This window comes from Corvus hawaiiensis, chromosome 10, assembly GCF_020740725.1.
Source record: "Corvus hawaiiensis isolate bCorHaw1 chromosome 10, bCorHaw1.pri.cur, whole genome shotgun sequence".
Classification (NCBI taxonomy): Eukaryota; Metazoa; Chordata; class Aves; order Passeriformes; family Corvidae; genus Corvus; species Corvus hawaiiensis.
In genome coordinates, this window is record NC_063222.1 from 5,244,654 (window position 1) to 5,269,693 (window position 25,040).

The 25,040-nt window shown below is 41.4% G+C and overlaps 1 protein-coding gene across 9 annotated transcripts in view; it reads right to left on the reverse strand.

Moving 5' to 3' along the window:
- The window catches only part of FARP2 (FERM, ARH/RhoGEF and pleckstrin domain protein 2), a 75,161-nt gene that overhangs the window by 23,865 nt on the left and 26,256 nt on the right, over positions 1–25,040 (reverse strand). For 7 of the 9 annotated variants that reach the window (XM_048314857.1, XM_048314856.1, XM_048314858.1 and 4 more), the window contains exons 6-13: positions 24,081–24,178; positions 21,955–22,069; positions 14,396–14,543; positions 13,524–13,619; positions 12,277–12,440; positions 12,077–12,145; positions 10,585–10,642; positions 9,675–9,915 (exon numbers count right to left, since the gene is read on the reverse strand). In XM_048314857.1, coding sequence (XP_048170814.1) covers positions 9,675–9,915; positions 10,585–10,642; positions 12,077–12,145; positions 12,277–12,440; positions 13,524–13,619; positions 14,396–14,543; positions 21,955–22,069; positions 24,081–24,178 — 989 coding nt within the window. The remainder of the gene's footprint in view (positions 1–9,674; positions 9,916–10,584; positions 10,643–12,076; positions 12,146–12,276; positions 12,441–13,523; positions 13,620–14,395; positions 14,544–21,954; positions 22,070–24,080; positions 24,179–25,040) is intronic. The other 2 variants (XM_048314859.1, XM_048314854.1) reach the window with 1 other exon arrangement.

Here is a 25,040-nt window from a genome sequence, read left to right on the forward strand (position 1 = left end):
GGGTGAGGAGCTTCTTTAAGTTCTTGGAATTTAACACAAAGTAGTGACAAATTCCAGAATCTGTAACTTGAATTGCTTCCAGACAGCCTGAAAGCTCGGATACAGTGGGAGCACATGGGATATAAGTTGCTATAAACCACCCTGCTTTTTTAGTCAGGTTGTTCTACCTTTTATCTCCTCCAACAGAAGACAGCCAGTAAATTAATTTCAAACGTTGAATCCGAAAGCAAGAACCCCTCCCCAAAGCCAGAGGGACCGACAGAAATGAGAGGCATTCACAGAATCACTGAAGGGTTTGCGTGGGAAGGGACCTTAAGGACCACCCAGTCCCACCCCCTGCCACAGGCAGGGACACCTTCCACTAGCCCACGTTGCTCCAAGCCCTGTCCAACCTGGCCTTGGACACTTCCAGGGATCCAGGGGCAGCCACAGTTTCTCTGGGCACCCTGTGCCAGGGCCTCAGCACCCTCACAGGGAAGAATTTACTCCATTTAAAAATACCCTCCTTCAGCTTAAGGCCATTCCCTCTTGTCCTGTCACTTCCCAATTTTATATTTTTTTTCTAGAAGAGGCTATAAGAAGTCACAGAGCAGCTCAGGTTAGCTTTTTAGCAAACATTTGTTTAATTAAATGTTTGATCTAAGCTCAGTGTGATGGTGTGTCTTGGCAGATGATATTACAAATGAGGACTGAAATTTTCATTCTCATAACCCAAGTCTTCTCCACCAGAGCAGCACAGGAGGACTCCAGGCAAGCAGGTAGGATGTACAGCAATTCCTCATTCTCATGGAGAAAGATGGTAAAGGGAGAAGCCATTTCAACTGCTGTTCAGTGTAGAAAACTCATGATTAGGTAGAAATATTGATGTGAAGATCAAAACACGCGAACAATTCCCTTTGACATCAAACCCTGGTGCTCCGAGGTCTTCCCTTCCCCACAGGCAGCATCCTCCAGTTATCTTTAAAGGGATTATTCTTCCAGAGGGATGTTTCTGTGTTTCAACGTTCTGCATGAAGTGGAAATCTGTTCTCTACAAGTAAGTCACACAAACATCCCCAACTGGTGTCTGTAAACGCTGTGAGCACAAGCCAGGCCTCCGCGCAATGACATGAATGAATTCAACGCTGTAGCCCAGACTGTCAGACATGGCTGCATTCTGTATACAACATATTTCTGCCTCCACATCACACACAAATGCACTTAAGGCAACATCCAAAAATGCATCAGCTCGGTGTAATACTCCACATACTCAAAGACCTTTAAGTATACTAACACTTCTTAGTTACATTATGTAGTGAGAAACACGTATCCTTAAGCAAACAAACCCACAGTTTCATAAAGACCAGAATACACGTAAGAGAAATAAAAAATAAAAACTAATCAATAAAACATTGCAAAAGCACTGTAGTATGCAAAAGCACAGCTACAGAATGTGGTGAGAATGCTGAAAATATCCTCCAGAGCTACTGTGTAATATTGGTCATGTAGAAGCAGGTTCTGTTTGATTTTCACTGAGATAAGAATAATAAGATAACAAGCTTTTGGTGTCATTTCCCAGTTATTTTTTCAGCAGGTATTTCCATTCTTCAATCTAAATTCAATTCCGACACAGAAAGCCAGACTTGAGTGTACAGGCTGGCCAAAACAAAAAGTACAGGTTCTGTAAGCTTTATGCCTGGATGCTTAAAATAATTCAAAGACAGACAACTAAAATAGTACCCCAATAATACTGAGCATTATGGGATGGACAAAAGCTATGTGAGGGTCAACTGTCAGCAATGGCTTTTTATCAAATGGAGCATCTCTTGCATTTCCCAGAAAACATTTAAAGACACAACTTTATTATTACATCATTGCTATTACCACTACTTCAAAAGGCAAGATTATTTTCAGGCTAAAACCCTGCAGGGGCTGACCAGAGGACAATGGGAGCCTGCTCAGAGCCTCCCTTCCACCCAGTGCCCTGCTGAACCCATCACATGCACAGACCAAACAATTATTTTCTAGAGTGAAAGTACAGAGAGTTACTTCTAGAGTGAGGTCATTAGCAAGCTGATGTACTACAAGTAAAATCCTGGATACCTTCCCTATCTTCCTTATTTCAAAACATCGCTACTAGCAAATTTTCCCTCTGCAAATCTTCCCTTTAAAAAGATGAGAAATAGCTGGGAGATAAGAGAACCTTGAAAATTATCTAAGAGCCTAAAAAACCTACGCAAGTGACTTTAAATTCAAAGATCTCAAACAGGTACAGGTCACGTGAAACATTAAAGCACATTTACAGCACTTGGCACGTGTCCCAGTGCTGTGTACCTGGGAAGTCACACCTACATGTGGTACTAGCAGGATCCTAAGGTTGGCCCTGGTTTCATAGTTATGCCCACAAAACAGCTGAAACAATCCCAAACAACCACCCTTCTTTTGCCACCTGTCCAACTTGTTAAAGCCCTGTTTGCAGGGCAGAGGATTTACCTAAACACTGGTCACAGACACCTGAAGGAGAACCTGCCAACTAGAAAACATGCAATTGCCTTCACATGCTACGTTTGCAAAAAAGGACAATCTTCCAATAAAAACAGATATGCAGGAGAGAGAGTTCAAGGGACATACCAAGCTTAAAAGAAAAGGTCTCCACAATAAATATAATTCCTACAAAGAAATCTGAGCTTCCAGTTCCATTTGTATCCCAAGCAAAAGATCTGCACAAACCAGGAATTTGAAACCCACACACCAGTGTTTGCCTACTGTGCTCTATTTTCAACGAAGTGGTACAGGTGGAAAACCGTGTGGAGAAAGCTGGGAATAAAACTATAAGATGCCTTGGCTAGGAGAACAAATATTTATTCTATTTCAAAGATAAGGGTAATGAAAATAAAGCTAAAAAGCCCATGTTGTCATTTATATCAAAGTTTTCCTTGTTTTATTGCATAAACAATTAAAATTATGAATTAGTACAAATCTGTAGGTTCATAATCGGCAATCTGAACAGACACAAAGATACTCAAAACCCCAACATATAATTCAATCAACATTTACCATATAAAAGATAAAGTTCAAGAGATCAATTTAAAAATTCCAGCTCTCTTTGTTTGAAGGTAATCTTTCCCTGGCAAGAGTGGAGTAGCACCTATGGAACTGGGGAGTCCCTCTAACCAAGGCACACGTACCCCTGTACGTACCGAGAAATGGGAATTTCGTGCTTCGAGCGACTGCGGAACGTTACGACTTTGGAAAAGGCACAGGAACACCTTCCCACAGAGCAGGTTCAGTGAATCACATTCCAAATATGAACTCCCAAACCTCCAGCTCACCCACTGGAGTAATTCTACAGGAGCCCATGGGCAGGTAATTAATGAGGCAGGTTTTATGATGCATTTGGAACTGTGAAGTCTCCCCATCTTCAGACAGAGAATGTATATGTACAGCCATACATATACACACAGCCCTTGTGACAAGTGAGGTGTAAGAGCCCCTAAAAAGGGCAGGCAATGACAGCTAAAGGACTGTATTGAGACCTGTGATTACACTCATTCAGTACTGAGTAATTATGGCTTAGAACAGTTTGCAAAATGACAATAATGGGAATGACTTACCGACAGGTTTGCACCAAAAAAGCATAAAATTACAACTTTTATTAGTGTCTTCACAAAATCTTACCCCTACCAAGACTTGCAACTAGACAAAACCTACCACCACAAAAAAAAAAAGGAAAAACCCAAATAAAAATGCCCAACACCAAACCATAACCAAGCCACCAAAAAAACCAAAACAAAAATCCCTTAAACAAGATCACCTATGACCACAATACAAATAAGCACAGGAAAAAAAGAGATCAATACTTGGTATTATCCAGATTATTCAGCAACTCTGAAATTTACTGGAAATTAAAGTGAAAGTTGAGAGTAGATTGATATATCGCCCTATTCCACCCTAAGATAAAATATGGCAAGTCCTGGGAATACACAGCATGTATTACTTCACTAATGAATACTTTAAAATTACAAAGTCTATGCACAATAGATAACACAGGTTAGTGAATTTAACAAAGCTTAACCAGGTGGTGGATAGGTCAGAGAATATTCCATGACCCACGTTTTGTGCAAAGTAAGTTTCATTAACTGCATAGATGATGATCAAAAATGCTCTGCTGTAGTGCTTTACATTTAATAAATGTGTTTAAGCATCAGAAGGGTTGTAAGTACACACATGGAGAAGTGCAGGTGGGGATTAAATTGCTCACTCGAAACACCCATTTTGCTTTCTTTCAGTCGCACTGCAACCTTCAGTTGAGCACTGCAGAGAGTTAAGCCCAGCAGCCTGACTCACTGGGAAAAGCCACTAATACTGGCATGCATCCTACAGCTGCATGTGTTTGCTAAAACAGAACAGAGAGATGTGGAAGGATGGGAAACAGTCCTGCTTCACTGTGGAGCCCTGGCACCCTCCCTTTGCCAAGCCAGCGCTGCAACAGCTGCTGGGTGCACTGTGTAGAGCAGGAGAACACACCTGGAAAGTCCTGTGGTTCTCCTACTGGAAAAGCACAGCACTAAAACCTGTGCACTGGCCAGAAATGTTCGTACCTGTGTGCGTCCCCAGCTCCCCCACGGGGTGGGAGGCACAAAGCCAATGTGCAAGGATGTACCTGTGATGCCATTGTGGGTTTCACCCTTTTTTTCTTTTATATATTCTCTGTATCCTTTACACATATACTTGTAGCTTTGTAGCTTCATATTGCAGCTTAGCTTCAACATTTTCCTAGGCAGAAAGACAAAACAAATTCCAGGACCCCTATGCTGTCTTGGTTCTCCTTAGAAACCAAGGCTGAAACCAGCTTACTTTTGTAAGCAGGGCCTGGATCTCATCCTAAGGGGGGAGAATCTAGAAGGTACTAGAACTGGGGAAATTACTTCACCAGGCAGGTTCCTAATTGGGGGGTTCTTGTCAGATATGCTAATTTGCAGAATCTATAACAATTGTACACACGTTACGCGGGGCGCGCATCTTTGGCCTTTTCTACCTGACAGATTTGTGCACCTGAGGATCCTCATATAAAGGTACCCTTTTTACCACCCTAACTGTGTCTGACTCGTATTTTTAGGACCAGAGAAAAAGGCATCACCTGCAGAGGTGTTTGCTGGGAGGAGCAGGGGGACGACTGCTCACTGGCCACGGACTCACAGAGTTTACACCTAGGTTTTATCTGCTCTACCACAGCTCCTCCAGTGCTGCTTTCTTGCATGGGATACTCAACAAAGATCTTCTCGATCTTGTCCTTTTTCCTAAGTCATTTCCCCTGTTTTCCATGCCATGTGGTTCCTGCAGCAGAGGTTACTGCCTAGGGTCTGCAAGGCTCCTGGCCAGCTCACCACTCACCTTCATGAAAGGAAAACTTGTGTTCTCAGGAAATAAACAGGAATCAGTACCAGGAACTAAGTTTTAATATCAACACTGTAACAAGAAAATAAAACAAACTACAGGGAATAGTGCTGGAAGTTAAGCAGCATCGCCAGGACTCAGGACACACCACACTTCTCCAGTTCACCACTCCCCTCACCCCCAAAAGTAAATGAAGGGGACAGAGTAGGGAAAGACATTGCTTGTCTCACCTTCTCCTGCCACCTCAGGAGACAGCCAGGGGGGAAGAGGACAGCTCCACTGCACTGAAATAACCCATACATGGTGCTCGAGCTCCCTGAGAAGGTCTGAGCTGCCACCTTCCCTTGAGGGCAGCTGGTTTTCTCTCCATCTCTACTGGAAAGTGAATCTGAACTTATGCCTCTGAAGGAAATGATGAAGAACCTTTGCTCACAGCTTTCTTGCTATAAGAAAAACTCTACTTATGAACCAAATGTTCTGCTCTTTTGTGTCTGTCTGGGAAAGCTTGAACAAAACAACACAGCTCAGCATGCAAAGATATCCTCAGAAGCCGTATGGCTTTGGAAATCAAGTGAAGCACAGAAGGAAACCATGACAGCTCTATGCTCTCAGTCAGCCAGAGCACAGACAGAACTAACAGGGGCACAGCAGCAGCTCTGAACTCTCATTCTGTACCTAAAACCTTCATCTGAACAGATCTGTACCAGGGTCAAAGCTCCCCTCACCCCTTCCTCACCCGTGGATCCACACAACCTGCCCTAAGATAGAAGACTGAAATCCTAGTCACTACCATTCCTCTGGAAAACAAAAAGGGCACTACACTAAGAATCTTATTGCTTCCTTTTCAAAAAAAAAAAAAAAAAAAAAAGAAAATCCCTGAGAGTTAGAACTGCCAATAAAAGATCTGCACAGTTGCAAAATAAGAAAAGAAGAAAATAAAATAAGAAGAAAAACATTGAAGATGCCTTTTCAAACTAACTGTGGTGCAAGAAGGCAAATTGGCAAGCCTGTACATTGAAAATACAGGCAGCTTTTTACCAAGATCTTTTGAAAACTAGAATTTCATTGCATTTATTTCCATCTTAAGCTATTCTAACACATTTAAAGGAATGCTTGTGATTGAGGCACAGGACATGAAACACAGTTATATGTAATAGCTGAATCCTGATTCTTTTTTTAAAAGATCAAAGGCATCAACAGCCTTTCCTACATCTTTATCTATATACTTGTCCCTGAAGCTACCACCTGTTACAGAGTTTGCAGACAGAATTCTATCTTTATGCTGATTTTCTTTTCCTTCCTTAGGTTACACAATGTAGTTCATCTTGGGAAGAAGTCAGACAAACCACCTAGAAACATACTTAAAGGCACCAGCTCTCTACACCACTGCAAACCTCCTCCAAGTCCTATTTCAAAATGTCACACCACACACCCATGACATCATCTCCACAGGCCAGAATAAATTCCCACAAAGAGCCAGAACACACATTCTTACAGGAAAGAAATAAAATAGAATTAACATATAGCAAAAAAAAAAAAAAAAAAAAAAAGAGCACCTTGTTGTGCATTATTGGAGGTCTGGGCTAATACTTTGTTCTGAATGTGCTTTGTCTTTCTGTGCTGCTGGCAAAGGGGACAGGTTTCTCATGGGACAGCACACATTGCACTCAAACACAAGATAAAAGCAAGCACTGTGCAGAATAGTTACACCTTGGTAAAACTAAACTGGAAGAAATGGGTGACTAAAGGAGGTTTTATCTCCTCGTGTTCTGCCTCATGTTGAAAAGTATTCCATCGAAGTTTCAGTTGAGAAATAATAGTATTTTTTAAATGTCTGAGTAAACAATGAAGGTCTTTAACAATATCTCAAGACCATATTTAAACTGCTACCAATAACATTGACCATAAAGTTATGTTTGTAACTAAGCTGCTTATTTTGGAGGCATCAACTGTATTAGTACTGCACTCACTCTACAAAGGACTGAAAAGGGCAGAAAGGAACCCAAAACCAAATGGCTGAAGAAGATGATGCTTTCCATCACAAGATTTGGGTCAGGTGTTAACAGATTTCCCATTCTTGCTTGGATGTAGTCTAAAAAATGCTCTCAACAAGCTGAAGCTCAGAATTTCACCCCCACAATCCACGGCAGTTGGGAAGGACATTTCACAACTTTTGTTGTTTCGCCTCAATAAATGTTGCTAAATTAAATGTGATCAGTTAAGCAACAATTCAATTGTCTTTTCGATTACACTTCCGAACTTACAGCTCAAGTCTCACATCAAAGCCACCTGTCTAAAAGAATTTACAAAAGCCCTGAAACCCTGTTGTCTCCAGTATTTACCTCTCCTGACAACTCCATTTCTCAGAAAAGTTACAGTATTTTTCTGCATGCAGCCCATATTTTAAAGAAAAAGTTAAAGCTATCACCAGGTTGACCATCAGCTGTCCTCCACAGATACAGGACACTTTTCTGAATTAATTTGTAAGTATTTTTATGCAGAGTGATTAATAACAAGAAAGAAGGGAAATGTGATGGGGATTAAGTGCTTTTATAGTCTCTGTGTATCTCCAGACTGCTGCAAAATGTTTGCTGCTGGACTGCTGAAGACATCTGGAAGTCAGCAAATAAGCTTGTCTTCACAAGAAGTTTGGAAACTGCTATTTCCATTTGGTTGTATATGCATTCCTTCTTCCAAACTACCTTCCAAAGGTAGGTATAGGCTATTTATTCTTCAAAGCCTACCACAGACGTGTAGCACAGGTTGGTATTTTAAAACTGTCCTTCAGAGATCATTTGAAAATTGTTCGTTTTTTTTGATTATGGGAACAAAAACAAACCCAAAATGAGGATCTTGCTACAGCACAGGAAAACAGGCAATTTAGTGGATGCAGCTGCTGGTTAACAAGCATGTGCAAAAGTGACTGTTTTATTTGGATTTTGGAGGAACAGCATATTATATGAGACTCTTACAGATATGTTTACAGCTGAAGAAATCGTTCAGTAAGTTGTGATGTCTGCATGAGCCAGTTGATACTTAAAATTCTCTGAAACCAGTGTTTTTTCCTAAATGCAGTATTTTCCAACATTGTAGCCTATTATAACCCATTCTTGATGTAGTGTGATGCACAGAAACAGAGCACCAAAACTTGCATTCTTGGAGGGACACTGAAGAGGCACACGAATTTTTAAAAAAATTTTAAAAATCAACTATGTTATGTGATTTAATATCCAGCCACTGGATTGACTGATATCACACCCTACTGACTTCCAAGCCTGAACAGCACAGAGGAATCCACCACAGAAATCAAGACAATCAATTGATTTGTGACTTCTCTGTCCAGTCTTCTTGAGTGAGATTTTTTAAATTATTCTGAAAGTCAAAGGCACAGTTGTCCCCGGCGGTTTGAGCAAAGGGGTTACTAAAGAAAAGGTTTTCATCCAGAGGCGCAGCCGTTCCCGAGTCCCAGGAGTCGGTGTCCGTGCTGCTGGAGTCTTCTGTGGTGGTGGGTGGGTAGCTCAGCTGCTCCAGCTGGTCAATAATGTCCGTGAACTGGAAGGCTGAGCTGGACTCGGAGCGCACGGAGTAGGCAGGGAAGTTCAGCATGGAGCTGGCCTCGGAATGGTTGGCAGAGCTGTAGGTGTGCAGGGAGGAGGTCCCATTCAGCGGCAGGTTGTTGAGGGAGCTGCTCTCGGAGCGGTTGTTGATGAGGGAGCTCGTTTCTGAGGGGCTCAGGAGGCTTTGCATTCTGCTTGCTTGGGCCTTCACCTCAAACAGCTCCGAGGTGTCTGATGGCCTCTCATTGCCGTTGAAATCGCTCCCTTCTTCAAATTCAAACTCCTCTTCCATATTCATATCCACGGCCTCAGTTGAGTACCTGTCGGGGCTCGACTGAGCAGAGACTGTGTTTTGCTGGAGGGCATCTGCAGTTAAACCAGCTGACTCTGACAGACACTTAGAAAACTCAGAACCCTTTAATTCTAACCCACTGTACACATAGGAAAATGCCTCAGAGCCCCCAGCAAAAAAGGACATTTCTGCTGGGTCGTCATCAATAAACTCCTCCGACACCTGTAACTGGGAACTTGTCAGTGTGAAAAGAGGGGCACCTCGGCTGCCATGCTGCTGCTCTTTTTCAGCAATGAATACACCTGTGGTAAAGTCATCCTCATCATTGTCATTTTTACAACCAGCAACCCTGCTCTCCTTACTACTCCTCTCTACATCTACATCACAACCACTCTCAACAACAGGACAAGACGGGTTACAGTTTCCTGCAACACTACCAAACCCAACACCTTGGAGCATGGGAGATCCAGGCTGCTGCATCAGCTTCCTCCCCGCTTCTTCCACTGGTGCTGCAGTGGTTTTGTCTGGAATCCTTGTGTACGGTGCTCGGGGGTCCAAGGAGGAAGGGCTGGGTTCAGCAAACATGGGCAGGATAGAAGCAGGACCGGCCAAGGAGTGAACCGAGTGGAAGGGGGCAGCTGTTGAGGCTGGAGACCCTGGAGTTCTCAAGCCCTCACTGAATGGGACACTCTAAAAGGGAAAAAAAAAAAAAAGGCAGAAATACAACAGATAAAAAGGTTTTTGTCATACATAAAAAACAAATGTAACATCCAGTTACATCCAGATGCAGAAGGAATATATGCTTCACAGGAGCTCACTTTACAGCAAACACTGCACAGAACCTGATCCAGCAGCCCATGTAAAAGGCAAGGTTTTTTTCCTTAATTCTGATAACTGGATGGAAAATTAAATGCATGGATTTTATAGCTGAACAAGTATCCACAGGGAAAAATAACAAAATGACAATGAAATTCTGTGATCCTTCCTTAACCTCTCCCATGTAACACAAGTGCTTTCAGTGAAATGATTGTTTCTTGCTGTGTCCTGCAGAAGGCATCTTGAGACTGCCAGAGAGTAGTCAGAGAGTACCTGGAGATAAACTAATCCTCTGAAATAACAACACCCTAGAAAAGTCCAACATTTCCTTTTCGGTTCAGTGGAACTTTGAGTAAAATATTATTCAATTTACACTCCACTGGCTACAACTATCAGATCAGTAACACCAACAAAAAGAACCGTGCAGCCAGACAAAGAGCAAACAGTGGAAGCAATCCTGGTGAGTTGACTCCTTCACTATCACCTCAGAAAGTTGTTTGTCAATGCCCCTGACCACACCACCGAGAGCGCTGCAGAACTGACCTGCTTTGGCACATCTGTGTTCGAGGTGCGAGTGGATGCTCTGACCTTGCTGTGCCTCCTGTGGAACAGACCAGCCTGTCAGCATCCAAGACATGCATCAGCCTCTTTCTTTCCCCCATCACTTCTTGTGACCATTCCAGTAGCCAACAGAAACATCTCAAGCTCTATTTTATCATGTGTTGTTAATAACTAGTTCAAGTTTTAAAAGGTCAAAAGAGTTGTAAATTAAATGATGCAAGAGTAAGAAACGTATAAAAATGGAGTAAAGCAAGATCCAGATCATTCACGGAACTAGAGAATCATTAAGGTTGGAAAAGACCTCTAAGATCATCAAGACCAACTGTTGCCCCAACACTACCCCATGTCCCCAAGCACTTTATCTCCACGTTTTTTGAACACCTCCAGGGACAGTGACTCCACAACACTTCCCTGGGCAGCCTGTGCCACTGCCCGACCACTCTTTCAGTGAAGAAATTTCTCCCAGTATCCAACCTAAACTTCTCATGGCACAACTTGAAGCTGTTTCCTCTTGTCCTGTCACCCACTATCTGGGAAAAGAGCCTGACCCCCACCTGGCTCATGGGGAACTCAAGAACAACTTGGGGCTGAATACTAACTGGATACTAAACAGCACATTTTAGTTTAACTCCATCCTCTGTCATTATTATAAACATCTACAGAGGAATGGCTTCAGAACCAGAATGAGCTAACCTGCAACAATTGTTCAAATTTTTACAAATTCAGTCAACCATATAGAAGTCTGTATGTTAGACTCCAAAAAGTGGTATCCTACCTAACTCTCGTAGTTAGGTCCATTCTATGTCAATAATGAAACAGAAAATCAAATTTTCATATAGAAAAGGAGCTCAACTGGAGTCTGAGACACTAAAAATACTTATTAATAGTAGATTGATGCAAACTTAAAAAAATTCCTATTAAGTCCCTATAATCTTTTGGATTAGGAGTAGGAGTCTCCCACACATAGTTTGGATTAGGATTTGGAGGAGGAGGAGTTTCCCACATGTAGACTGGACAGCTTTAGAGTCAAGTAAGTAAAAAACAATTTTATAATGAAAAAGCATATTCTTAATTTATATATTTTCATGTTTAGAAACAATTGAGTCTTTAAGGTCACAGTTTCAAACTTGCAGATCCCAAGTTCCATTATGTGCTCTGCCACTGGCTGATTGCACAGCCACAGTGGCACACACACAGGTCCTCATTAACATTATGGAATCTTGAGTATGTGCTGAACTTTCAGACAGCTAAGCCACACATTGTCCATAGACATCAAAATGTGGTACCAAAACTTTCCTAATCTTCTTACATCATCACAAAATAATAAATCCTTTACATTTTTGTTTAGCTACCTTAAATTTGATAACTGAGGATGAGCCTGCCTCCAAGCAGCATGAAAACACTGAAATTTAGGCAATGAGGGCACTGTGAAAGTCTCAGCTGTGTTTTGCCTTACAAAGCTATTTCATCTTACCTTTCATATGGGGTTCTCTTCATCCCACTGTCCTTAATATAATCCACTAGTTGCTTCTGTGTTCGTCCACTGTGAACCCACAGAAGTACAAAGGTTATCAAACACAGGGGATGAGCATTAGAGATGGAATGACTTTAAAATACTTCTTCCTTCTGATCTCAGTTTCTAAGACATACTGAGGCTGTTGTGTTTCTCCCTACCTGTATCTGAACGATGACCCTCTGGTGAAGAACACTGCTTTAGCCTTTGGCTTTGGCTGGTCGAAGAGCCTAAAGAACGTGTGATACTCCACACAGATTTTCCAGAAGTTTTTGCACTCATCCCTACTTCCCAAAAGAAACTCCAATGTATCTTGATATGGGCCCTGGGAAAAAAAACATAGAAGTTCAGCAGCACCTAAAATGACAATAAGGAGAAAAGGAAGGCGCGTATGGGTGCCAACAAAAAAGCTGAATTCCAGCGAGAGGCAGGACTTTGCTAAATCACTTCTTGCATGCCTTAATGGGAGTGATTCTGAATGCAGCTGAAAATTATTTAATAGCTTTCAAAAATGTTTGCTTACCTTGAAACTGTAAAAGTGTTTAGACTTTAGAAACGTGGTCAATATAACTCAGCTTTAGAAATCTCAAAGAAAAATTTAAATATTTAAGTGAAATAGTAGCTGCTTTAAAATACTAATTTTTTTCTAAGAGTTCTGATGCTTGTTTCCCTGAAATTTAGACAAAACTGGAAAATACTGCATATGTCAGAGTACAGTTATCTCATGGAATTTCTGAAGGGCTCTTTGTGAGACACATTGCTACACAAGCAGACAGTGTGTCCTGTTTCAGGTGTCCTTGATACATGAAATTATAGTATGTCCAAAATTGGTTTTTTCCTCAATTTTAATATAAATTAAAAACTGAGTGCAATCTAGTCATCCAGTGTGGAAGCAACAACAACTCTGATGACATCTGCAATCAAAAACGTCTACTGTAAATCAGCTAAGCATGAAAAATAACACTTGTGCTATACAGTTGTATAGAAAAGATGAAGCAAGAGTAATCATACCATCCTTAAAATGAAGCTACAACAATACAGTTTCAGCCACCTATTCCTACCTGAGATGTATCAGGTAATTCTCATTTGATTCAATAAAGTGGATGTAACTTTTTCAAAGTAGAAGTACTGAGACAGGGTGCACCAAATTCCTGGGTCTACTAATTCTTCTCTGTTTTACATTTATACCTGTGTAAGCTTGTGTCAAGAATAAGCTGAGATTGAAACACAAAACCTAAAGACCCTAAGTTGTGGGGTGAGAAAGGAAGGATTTACCCGTGAATGATGAAGCCAAGCCTGCCCTGCTGAGGCTGTTTCATAAAATCACAAACTCCAGAAACGTTCATAATAAAATGAAGCATAGGTATTTTTTTCAACACTGACCAGTCTATAGTACAGTAAAACTTACACAGACCTCTGGGTGGAGCTTAATAAGGAATCTTTTCCTCTTGAAGCTCAGTTTACGGACCTTGGACCAGTTGAAGGTATTGATTTTCGTGTTACCCTGAATTAAAATGAGAACGATTAAATGTTAGCAAAAGTGTCAGAAAAGCAGAGTACCAAATAAAATTCTGTTGTGGGTACATAGACATATGTATGTGGACACATTCAGCTGGATTTTTAGTTCTGGTAGCAATATTCCCTTAAACAAGAAAGGCCACTGAGCAGTCTGAGAGGAATTGCAGGACTGCAGTGGCTGATGGACCTCCAAAAGAAGCAGCCCCACAGTAACTAAAGGACAGGTAAGACTCAGCTGAGCACCCAAACAGAGATATTTCAGTAGATCAGCCGCCTCTGTGTTTTGGGGAGAGGAAAACAGTATCACTGCTTTCATAAACAGGACTCCGAGCACAGAGTCACTTATTTAATACAACAAACATAGTAACACTAATTGGCCCAACCACTCCAATCAATCAGCATTCCTATACAATAAGAGCAACAATATCCCAGCAAAAATACACTGGCATATGAAAAGAAGAGAAACCAAACCAAAAGTCCAGGATGACAGACGTGACCCAGGCCTGTTCCAAATGAATTGATTTTCTCTGATGACACACCTAACTTCAAGCAAAGACCCTCTACTTTACTGTCACTTGGTTTTGATGCTCCTCACTCTGCACAAGAACAAGCTGCACCGACCAGTATTTTGGGGGCTTAAATGACACTCCTTGACCATAGAACACATTAGATTTTCAAGACATCAGAGATACCTTATGGTAGAATGGGAGACTTACTCCCAGACTTGCTAAAGGACAGACAGACACAGTTTGCCATCTGTACCTGGAACACCAGCACACCCATGTGTGAAACTGCCAGATTGATTTTGGTGCCCTCACGGTCAGAGGCAAGGTGGAATCTGATGCCATACATCTCCAGTTTCCGGGCAATTTCAAGCACTTGAAAGTCAGATTCAGCAGGAGTTTGACCCCTGTAATGAGGAAGAAAAATAAAGTTTTAAGAACAATCTGGTTCTACTATACTGCCAACACTGCTAACACACTTAAGTCTGAACTCTGGCACTAAAATTTTCTGTCTCATCTAGTTGGGTGGTTTCACTCCAAGTCACATGTAACATTGAAAATTCTGTGACACAGCTGATGGCCAATGTCAAATGCATCCCAGGACAAGTGCTGAAAGAGATTTTAATTAGCTCAGAGCTTTTTCAGTTTAGAAACTATGAAGTTAAACAAATCCAAATTCAATCCACAGTGCTCCTCCTTCTGCTTGCTTGTGTACACATTAGCATTAACTAAGATAAGAAGTGAGAGCTGGTAGAGTTGCACAGCCAGCAAAACAGAAACAATGCAAATATTGCAACAGAATGACCCTTTTCAGGTCAGGTTTTGGGACCACAAGATTATTACTCTATTACTTCCCGGTGCAACACATTCCTCCAGTCTTTGGCTGGATAATTCTCTCTCTGCCAAGGAATCCTGAGAAGGATCTTTAAATGAAACCTCATCTTGCTGTCAAAATTACCCTAAAAACAGGAGGAAGCTGTACACAGACAGGAGCAACTGCTCTGTAAGGGTGCACAAGGTCCAAAACCACAACACAGAGACTGTTCCTGACTCTGGCACACACCTGTCACAGTTTCAGCCCTCACTGACTGCTCCCCAGCTTAGCTGACGTCAAACCACTAACACTTTGCTCTCCTGCATGAAAACAGTTCTTTTTTTCCTCAATCCCCCCGTTTTTCTCAGTGAGAGGGAGTGTGTTAGATTGCAGTGCATTTTCAGCTGGTACTCATACTGACAAGAGCTTTGCCCTCTAAGTCAAAGCACTCTCTGTAAGTTCATGGGTCCTGACAAGGAGTTAGAGGTCCTCCATGAACGAGCAAATGGTGCTGTGGAAATGAAGGAATTCTTAGAATCATAGGATCATAAAATCATTAAGGCTGAAAAAGACCTTGAAGATTATCAAGTCCGACTGCTGCTACTGATCATGCCCCAGTTACACTGCAAAGCAAAAAAGTCTTTATCACAAACATAAGCATGTCACCCAAGTAGGTCTCTGAACCAGAAATATCCTGCAAGAAAACACTATTACCCAGTTTTAGGCATAATATGGTCCAGGAGAACCAGGAAAAGCAGGAGAACCTTTGCCTATGCTAACCCTCAGGAAACTCCACTGCAGAGCTGCCTCCAGATCTGGGGCTCCCAGCATAAGTGGACACTCCATAAAATGAAGCAAGACTAGAGAAGGGCACAGAGATGCTCCAAGGGCTGGAGTGGCTCTGCTCTGGAGACAGGCTGGGAGAGCTGGGGGTGTTCACCTGGAGAAGAGAAGGCTCCAGGGAGAGCTCACCGTGGCCTTTCAGTACTTAACAAGGGCTAATGAAAAACAGGGAGAGGGACTTTTTATATGGACAGAAGGTGATAGGAGAAGGGGAATGGTTTTAAATTAAAAGAGATGAGATTAGGATTACATTAGGAGAAATTCTTCCCTGTGAGGGAGGTGAGGCCCTGGCACAGGGTGCCCAGAGAAGCTGGGGCTGCCCCATCCCTGGAAGTGTCCAAGACCAGGTTGGACAGGGCTTGGAGCAGCCTGGGCTAGTGGAAGGTGTCCCTGCCCATGGCAGCAGGTCAAAGCAAGATGAGCTTTAAGATCCCTTCCATCCCAAACCACTCTAGAATTCTATGAAACACCAGCAGCACAGGACCCGCTGGGGCATTCAGAGCAGTGAGGCTGTAGCAGCCACAGCTGGATAAACTGACCCCCCTACATCACTGCTGACAATTAGAAATAATAAATACCAAATTACTTCCATGTGCAAGTTCACTAGGATAAATGTAATGATACAAGGAAGACACCGGTGCTAAACAAATATTATTATTCTATTTACAAACAACCAGGGCTGAAACCGGATTAGATTCCTGCACACACAGACTAAGCAAATTTTACAAGCCTTTTTTTCCAAGAAGAAAATGGCCTTCCTTCCACAAATCTGCATTTCATTTCATTAAAACAGGTGATAAACTATTTTTAGCATTACCTATTTTTGTGTACTATGCAGTGCCAACCACAACATCTGTATTAAATAAATTCTCCTGCTTCCTTGACTGGCCTTTCTAGTCATACTCCTTAAAAATACCTCCTTCAACCCACCTAGAGTCACGTGTTAGATTAAACAATTGTTTAGTGCCATATAGATTTTTTTTTTTTTTTAATATAAATAGAGCTGTCTCTACAATTCAGAATACAATTATGAAACTTATATGCTATGGTTTTAAAAACAGAAGTTGTTAGTAAAAGCAATGCTTCTTTGATACTGACTAAAGTGCTCTTTAGTGTAAAACACACACATACACAAAATGCCCTGAGAAAGTAAGCCTGACTGCACACAAGTTTGACAACAGGATTTCAGCAGTGCTCTGTTGCATTGTTCATTCTGGAGGGGAAAACAAAGAATCTAAAACACTACAGCAGGAAATCACAAATTCATTTTGGCACCTCCAGAAGGCAGGGATTCAATGACATTCCTGACTTTACAAGCTCATTCCATAATCCACCGTTACCCAAACGTCACTGTTACGTAACCATGTAATATAAAGGGAAGAATATAAGAGGAACAAAAACCTGATTTCAAATGGAAACAGAAATGCCAAACTACAGAGAGAGCCTTGTAGCTGCATTTCTACCAGTGTTACTACTACATGTATTAGTTATGTCTAGAGTTTCAACTGGCAAAGCAGATTTCTCTTCCCCTCACTGAAATGAGTAACACTGGAGCAAGTGCTTTTAATATTGGCTTTGAGTGTTGTTTCCATTTCCACCACAGATTCCTTAACTGCATCAAAAAAGCTGGAGTACCAGGGTTCCTATTTATTAAATACATACAAGACAAAAGAGGTAGATCATAAATCCTACTTTTGGCCAGAGCTTCCTGAGTTACACTCTGAGAGCACTGTGTGTAACTCCCACCCACACTAATTCCTGCTGTAATTCTTCTGAATACAGCGACATTAAGAATGAAAGCAGGGCTTTGTCTTTTAAAGAGGGTGCTGAGGTTGGGAAGGAGGGTTGGAAGGGAAGGAAGGCAAAACAAAAAAACGGCAAGAGGAAAATTGGAGCTCTGCAGTACTAAAAATTCCTCATGAACGGTCTGGTGTAACTGATGTAGAACCACTGACAGTTATTTCGTGTACCATTACATATGATCCAAAGCACAGCACATCTCAGAGCATTAAAAATAAGATACCAGCCAATTTTAAGAATGTTCACTTGCACACAACCTGCCTGTACCCACCAAAGAAGGCCGAGCCTGATGTGGAGGAGCTGGGAGCAGAGCCAGGCAGCTCTGACTGTACCACAGACGGGTACAAAGAGAGGCAGTCTCAGAAATTGCCCTCAGATGCTGCCTGCAGGCTTAGCTGCACAGCCCAGTGCCAAAACAATCTGCTCTAATTTTGTCCAGCCATTAAGCAGATAAATCTACTTAATCTTCCCCAGGTCAATGGACGACACACTAATATCAGTATTTCCAGCAAAAACTGCTGTCAGTGCAATAGATGTTAGTGTAGAGGTTCCTTACAACCATCCAGCTAGACAAATACTGGTTGTGATACAATATTCCCATGGCAACGGATTCAAAATAAATGCTGTCAAGTGGTAGGTGATTTACAGAGTATTTAAACCCAGTGATTAACATAGAACTTTAAAGATGAAGTGTCAAGTTAGAGTTTTTCTAGTTTACACACAATTTAAAGAATTTAAATCCAAGGACAACTAAGCTAACACGTTGTGAAAGGACATGAGGGATAACAGTAAATGTAAATATAAATCTATTAAATCTTCTAATTCTTTCCTGATTTATGTATGTACAGACAAAGAAACCACAGACATGTGAACACAGGCAAAATGTGTCATGTTGAATCCTGCACTCACCTTGCAGCAAGTATTCTACTACTCACAGGAAGGCAGAAAACATTGTATTTTGAGTGCCTGGGTACCAGGAATTAACTGCACCAGTACCAATACACCATCTACAAAATATACATCTTTTTTTTTTAATTAACTATAGAAATAAAATAAGTTACTTCAGGCTCTTGCTGAAGCAGTAACTAATGTGCTACACCAAAAATATAACTCATCTTGTTTACCATTACTACATTTGCAAAGTATAGAAACCACATTGCTATATTTTTGAAAGTAAAATAAAGGATTTACAAATGTAAAAAAAAATATATGTTTAATAGAAAATAAGCATTCAATTGCCATCTTTCCAATTACAACATTCTCCATATACAGAATGGATTGGAAACACAGGTTCTGTTTTATTGAGGGTGATGATGTTCTACCACTTCTAATAGCTACAGTGAAGTAATTAAAACAGAAAAGGAAAACTGGGGCAGAAAGAAAGTGCCACAGAAACAATCTGGAGGAGATGAGCCATCCTGCCAGAAATGGGTTTCTCTTCCTGGACACCCAGTTTGTACAAGAAATCTCTGTCAGGAGCAATCATCAGTGAAAGAATCACAGAATCCCAGGATGGTTTGGGTGGGAAGGGACCTTAAAGATCATCCAGTCCCACCCCCTGCCATGAGCAAGAACAACTTCCACTAGCCCAGGCTGCTCCAAGCCCCATCCAACCTGGCCTCAAAAATATTAGTCTGCTAAAGGTAAGTGGGGGAATAATAAGGTAATTAAAGGACATAAAAAATTAAACCAAAAAAGTAAAAATATGACACACCAGGATAACATGATAGAGAAGCAATTTTGTCTGTCCAACTGCACTGTGCGTCGCCAGGAAAAAGCCAAATGCCCAGGTCCCTGCTCCTGCCTGCTCCTTGGAACAGAAATGAGGGAAAACATGTCTGCGCTGAGAAAACACAGAACCCTGCTCAACTGCTGAAGATGGGAAAGGGTGGTCAATCCTCCCTGAGTAAGGGAAGAGGGAAGAGATGTGTGCGCTAGTTCGGGCTGGGGTTAATTTTCCTCACAGTAGCTGGGATTTCTATTTGAGCTCGACACAATGTTGATAACCCAGAGGTGTTTTCCTTATTGCCCGGCAAAGCTCGCCCAGAGCCAAGGCCTCTTTTGCTCCACACCCAGCTCCACCAGGGAGGGGCTGGGAGAGGAACAAGGACTCAGGAGGGGGCACAGCAGGGACAGCTGATCCCAGCTGGATATTCCACCCTGTATGGCCTCATGCTCAGCATATAATGCTGGGGGAAGAAGGAGGAAGGGAGGACATTTGGAGTAATCTTGTTTGTTTTCCCAAGTCACTGTTACCCGTGAACAGATCCTGCTCTCCTGAGGATGGCTGAACACCTGCCTGCCCTGTGGGAAGTAAGGAATGAATTCCTGGTTTTACTTTGCATGAGTGTGTGGCTTTTGCTTCAGCTATTTAAACTGTCTGTATCTCAAGGTGTGAATTTTCCTACTTTCACCCTCCCAAATCTCTCCCCCAACCCACCAAGGGGGAGCTAGCAGCTGATGGGGCTAAGCTGGGGTTAAACCATGGAAGCCACAGCTAATTGTAAGATTGCAGTGCTTGCAAAATGACATCTCTCTAACAAAAATGTTTCCAAAGGTGCAGGGGAAATTTGAAACGTGCCTTCAAGGTACCCAGGTATTGCTAACATTCCATGGTAACCATTTCTAATTACATGCCTCAGCTGCTAATCTTAACATGGCTTGCATATATACCTCTAAAACACTGCCTTAAAATCAGATTTACAATCATTTTAATAATATGGCTGTATTAAATTCAATTCTCATGAAATTAATTTTGCAAAGTACATTTATGAAGCAAGGAATCTTTACCTATTAACCTTCCTCTGACTCCTTCCTGAAAGGCAAAAATACAAACTTTCCTTACTGTAACGAATGATTAGAAGTAACTTGTTTGAAGAAAAAAAGCTCAAATCCATTTAACAAAACTACCAGTCCCTGACTCAGAAGACAGTCACAACCCTTCCATCAAGAGAAGCAAAGCAGGAAAATTCCCCACAAGCAGAATCAGCTCAGCAGAATCCTGGTACATGACTAACACTGGGCTGTTCTGTCCATGCTCTGGGGGTACTTAGATCTAAAAATCCCACATTTCACCTCAAATTTGAGAGCCATCAGCCGACACTGCATGGCGTCATCAAAACCTTGCATGACCCATTTGCATCTTCAGACTCCACAGCACCTTGCAGCAGTATTACAGTATTGCTACAAGTTCTGTGAAAAGGATGTTTCCCTCTTTTAATTTGCTCTGAAGTTACTAATTCTTTCAGCACTTTTCTTTAGACAAGAGAAAAATAATGAAATGAATGGTGCCCCTCCTCCAGCTACCTTCTCCCAAGGTGAAGAATCCTTCCACGTATTTTAATTTACTTCAAAATTACTTTAAAACATTTATTTTTTTCTTCATCATTTCCACGTGCACCTCAAAGGTTCAAAAGCAGAAAAAAGTAACCACCTGATTTCACGAAGAATCGACAAAGCTGAAATTTCATCATTAACAATAATTTCAGTACAAGTTAAAATGACTGATCATAAACAGCAAATAGTTAATCACTGAAATTCTCAGGAACTAATTTTCCAATACTACAGGATGTGTCTTTAAACACAGATGCTGCCCTGAAAAACCTTTGTTCAGTCTTAAAAGAAAATCAGTCAGCAACAATCCACAAGTTTACCCACAGAGAGCAAAGGAAAATCTAAGTTTGGATTAGAACACACAAGCATGCACAATAAAATGTGTGTGTGAACATGCGCAATTTATAAAAGAACTTCTAAATTTATAAAAGAACTGCTAAATCCTAATATGCAAGGTCTCGAAAAATACAGAAAAGTAAGTTCCTGCAGTTCCTGACTCCATGTTGGAACTAATTTTATTTTAGTGGCAGAGTTTGTCACCAATAATCTTCCCTTATTTCAAAAATACCCAGCTGTAAGATAAGGTATTACATGAATTCTGATGGAAGTTATTTCTTCCCCACTCCCTCCCTCCTTCTCCATCTCCCTTATGCTTAATGTGTAGCAAAAGAATATGATGCAATTGATATCTAATTATTTAGACAAAAGCAAGAGCTCTGCATATGCTGGCAAAACAAACTTTGTAGAACGGAAATTCTGAAGAATAATTTTGCATAAACGCATTATTACATGACAGCTGTCTTTGGCACACTATTAAAGATACACTGCAAAAATCACTTGAGAAAAACCACTGCCCAACAACTCCATCCTGACTATGTAACTATTGCTACACCCAACTTTTCTTGCTCAAATGGTGTTTAATTTACACACTCTAACGTCATCTTATCACGCAGCTGCTCGACCTCCCCCAGGCAAGCCCATCTGCTGCCCCAGGGTTACATTAGTGCTTTACATTAATCCTCACTTACACATGCTTCCTGTGGAACTCCAGGATCTTTCCCTCAAGTTTCTCCTGGTTTGGCAAATACTGGTTTGTTTTAAGGTGTTCTCGATCTTCCAATTCATCGAAATCCCCTATTTCAGCTACGACAGAGAACAAAACAATGTTAGAGTAAGAAGAAACCATGGGAAAGGATTGATGACAGAAGTACTTGGTAAGGAATTAGAGAGACCACAAGAGCCTTTAATGATTCAAATTTGTGCATGATGCTTTGTATCCAGCTTCATTTTACCAAACTCATATTTATCCCAAGATGACTTCCAGGGGATTACAGCAGTATTTGAACATGGTCTGGAAAATTTAGACTTCTTATGGGTGCAAGATGTGAGACTTGTAGAAGACCTGTGAGGTGGTCTGGAACATTTCTTCCTTACAGATACCTTATACCAAACATCATATTTCAATTTATTTTTTAGTAAATATATGTAAAATAGTAATAGACAAGGCTACTTGGGAAGATGGCAAATTACATCTGGAATTTTGGTCTCCCCTTCACATATCCATGTCTTTCAGATGCAATGCTGTGAATTTAGGAAGAGACTTACAGAAAAAAAGAAGCATTATTGTAAAGTGCAGAACAGCTTCCATCTGATACAACATGAAATGACCAGAAGTCTTTGGCTTGGAATACAGAAGCACAAGGCAAGCAGAACATATGGCAAATGTATATAAAAATTACAAGCTGAACAAATAAATTTTTAAAAGCCATTTACTTTTTTCCTAATAATAAAATATGAAGTTGCAATATTAAATTCAAACACAAAAGGTTTTTAAAGCTAAAAGTATATATGTTATCCTAAAATCTTCCCAAAAACTAAGCTGTGAAGCTCATTTCTGTGGAAGGATGCCAAAAATATAAGCAAATTCAAAAATTAGACAAATACAAGGACCACCAAACCCAGATGCAGAGTCAATCTGTGGTGCTGTGTGTGCAGGGATGATGGGATGGATGCAGCAGAGTTGCCATATGCTTGCTCTATGTCTTAGTGCTTCCCCATTGCATCTGCCATCAGCTACTGTCAGAGAAAGAACTGGGCTTGTTCTTGACAAGAACACAGCAAATCCTGTTTAAAATCAAGCCAGCACATGAAAGAACGAGTGAAAAGTACTGAAAGGTGCTTTTGTAAAATAATTTCTGCTGAAAATAAACTTTCTCACAGCGCACCTTTCAGAAGAGCAGAATCAAGCTAAGCAAGGCCTGATGGTGAGATTTGCTCACCAGCTCCACAGTGCTGGAAAATCATGAGCAGGTTTTGAGGTGTCACTCACTGATGGCACACACACAAGACAGACTTGCTCTTCCAATAAAATCACCAGAAGTAATACTATCATAACTGTATTATTATATTGCATTGCAGAATTAGACAACCAATAACTATTTAGCTGTGCACATGTGAAGAAGCATCATTGATCAGCTTTTGCTGCCAGCCAGCAAAGAGCCACCAACAGGCCCTGTCTGCAGGTCGGGTTGCAGACCTGTGAACACTTCAGCTGCTGCTCCAGCTATTTGGTGTTTGAACTCACTCAAGGTTTCCACCCTCCTTGTCTCAAAGGCCACATTTTAGGTCTTTAAGCATGTACAGGCTGAGCCAGCAGCAGCATGGAGTGCTTCCAAAAAAATTGCTTCCTATTTCCACTTTCAGTCCCAGTGAGGAGGAAAGCTGCTGACAGCCCCACTGCAGAGCCTGTTCCAGCATGGCTCTAGTTGTATTTCACCCAGTTCCTGTACAGCCATCTCCTCCCAGACACAGGGAAAGTGAGAAGTGAAGCTGAGGGAGCACAGAAACAGGTGGGAACAGCTGTCTGGAAGATGTGGAGTGCTGGCAACACAGCTTGCAGAGCCAGGGAAACAGACAGCAAAGGGCTGGTTTCGTACTACCCCCCTGAAGCCAAATTCACCTCCTACATAAGCACCAGCTGCTCCTCCCCACACCAGCCCTGATGACCATCCCAGGGTTGAAAATCAACATATTTACAGTGTGTGGAGAAGGAAATACTGTGAGACAGAGACTTCTTTTAGTTACCAAAAGCTCCTGTGTGCGATTTAACGTGGGTTGGCCCCGTCAGCAGTGCCAGCCCAGCTGGGATACTCACACTGCAGAAGGTGGGAGACCAGCAGAGCAGCCGTGTTGTCGCTGCAGGTCAGTCGCTCCTCTGCCAGGTCCCTCTTGATTTGCAATGCAAACAGGTACCTGGAGGAGAGGTACAAGGCTGCAGTTACCCAGACCATCCTGACACAGGAAAGGACAACAGAACAACTGAGCAGAAGGTTATAAAGGCAGCATCTCCTGATCCTTCTGCTCTCCAAAGAATAACACAACAGCCTGGCTATCAAGGAGTGTCAAATCAAACCAAAATAACCTGTGACTAGTCCAGTGCAATTCACCAGCACAAAAGGACTCACAGGAACAAGGAAGCAGAAGGAAAACCACATTTTAAACAGGCTTTGTCTGTGCAGTAACAGCAGCTGTCATTTTTAGCTGGAAAGAAACTTAAAGAACACTTCAAGTGATCTTATCTATTGGAAAAAAAGATGGAAGAACATCACTGAGATTCCAGTATTTTGTTAGGAAGACTGATAAGCACTTCTGTTAGCACTCAACTAATCTACTCAGCAGTTGTATTTTCCAGAACTATATTAGCAGCCTACAATAACAGTAAGTTCAATTTACTTTTCTTATACTGCTATATTAGTTCAACTAAAATATTTCCCATTCAGTGGTTAAAGAGGAATAATTTCTGTTTAACAGCTTTCTATGCTGTTCCTTTTACTTGGAAGAAGATACAGTAAGGACTCCAGTAAACAGGCAACAACTCACTACTACAAACCTTCAAACTGATAGACTGATCCTTTTTCTTTACTGAATTACACCCTGAGAAATAGCAATAATGTTTTTTAAAGAACTTATTTTAAAACTTTATTCCTGAAGCAAAAAGATAATAAAAGTTATTGAATGGTAGGGGTTTTTTTAAATTTTAAACTACTGTAAATATGTATTAAAGACTTCTCAAAAAGCATGCCCTGCTTTCAGCATGTCTGATGAGCTCTCTCAG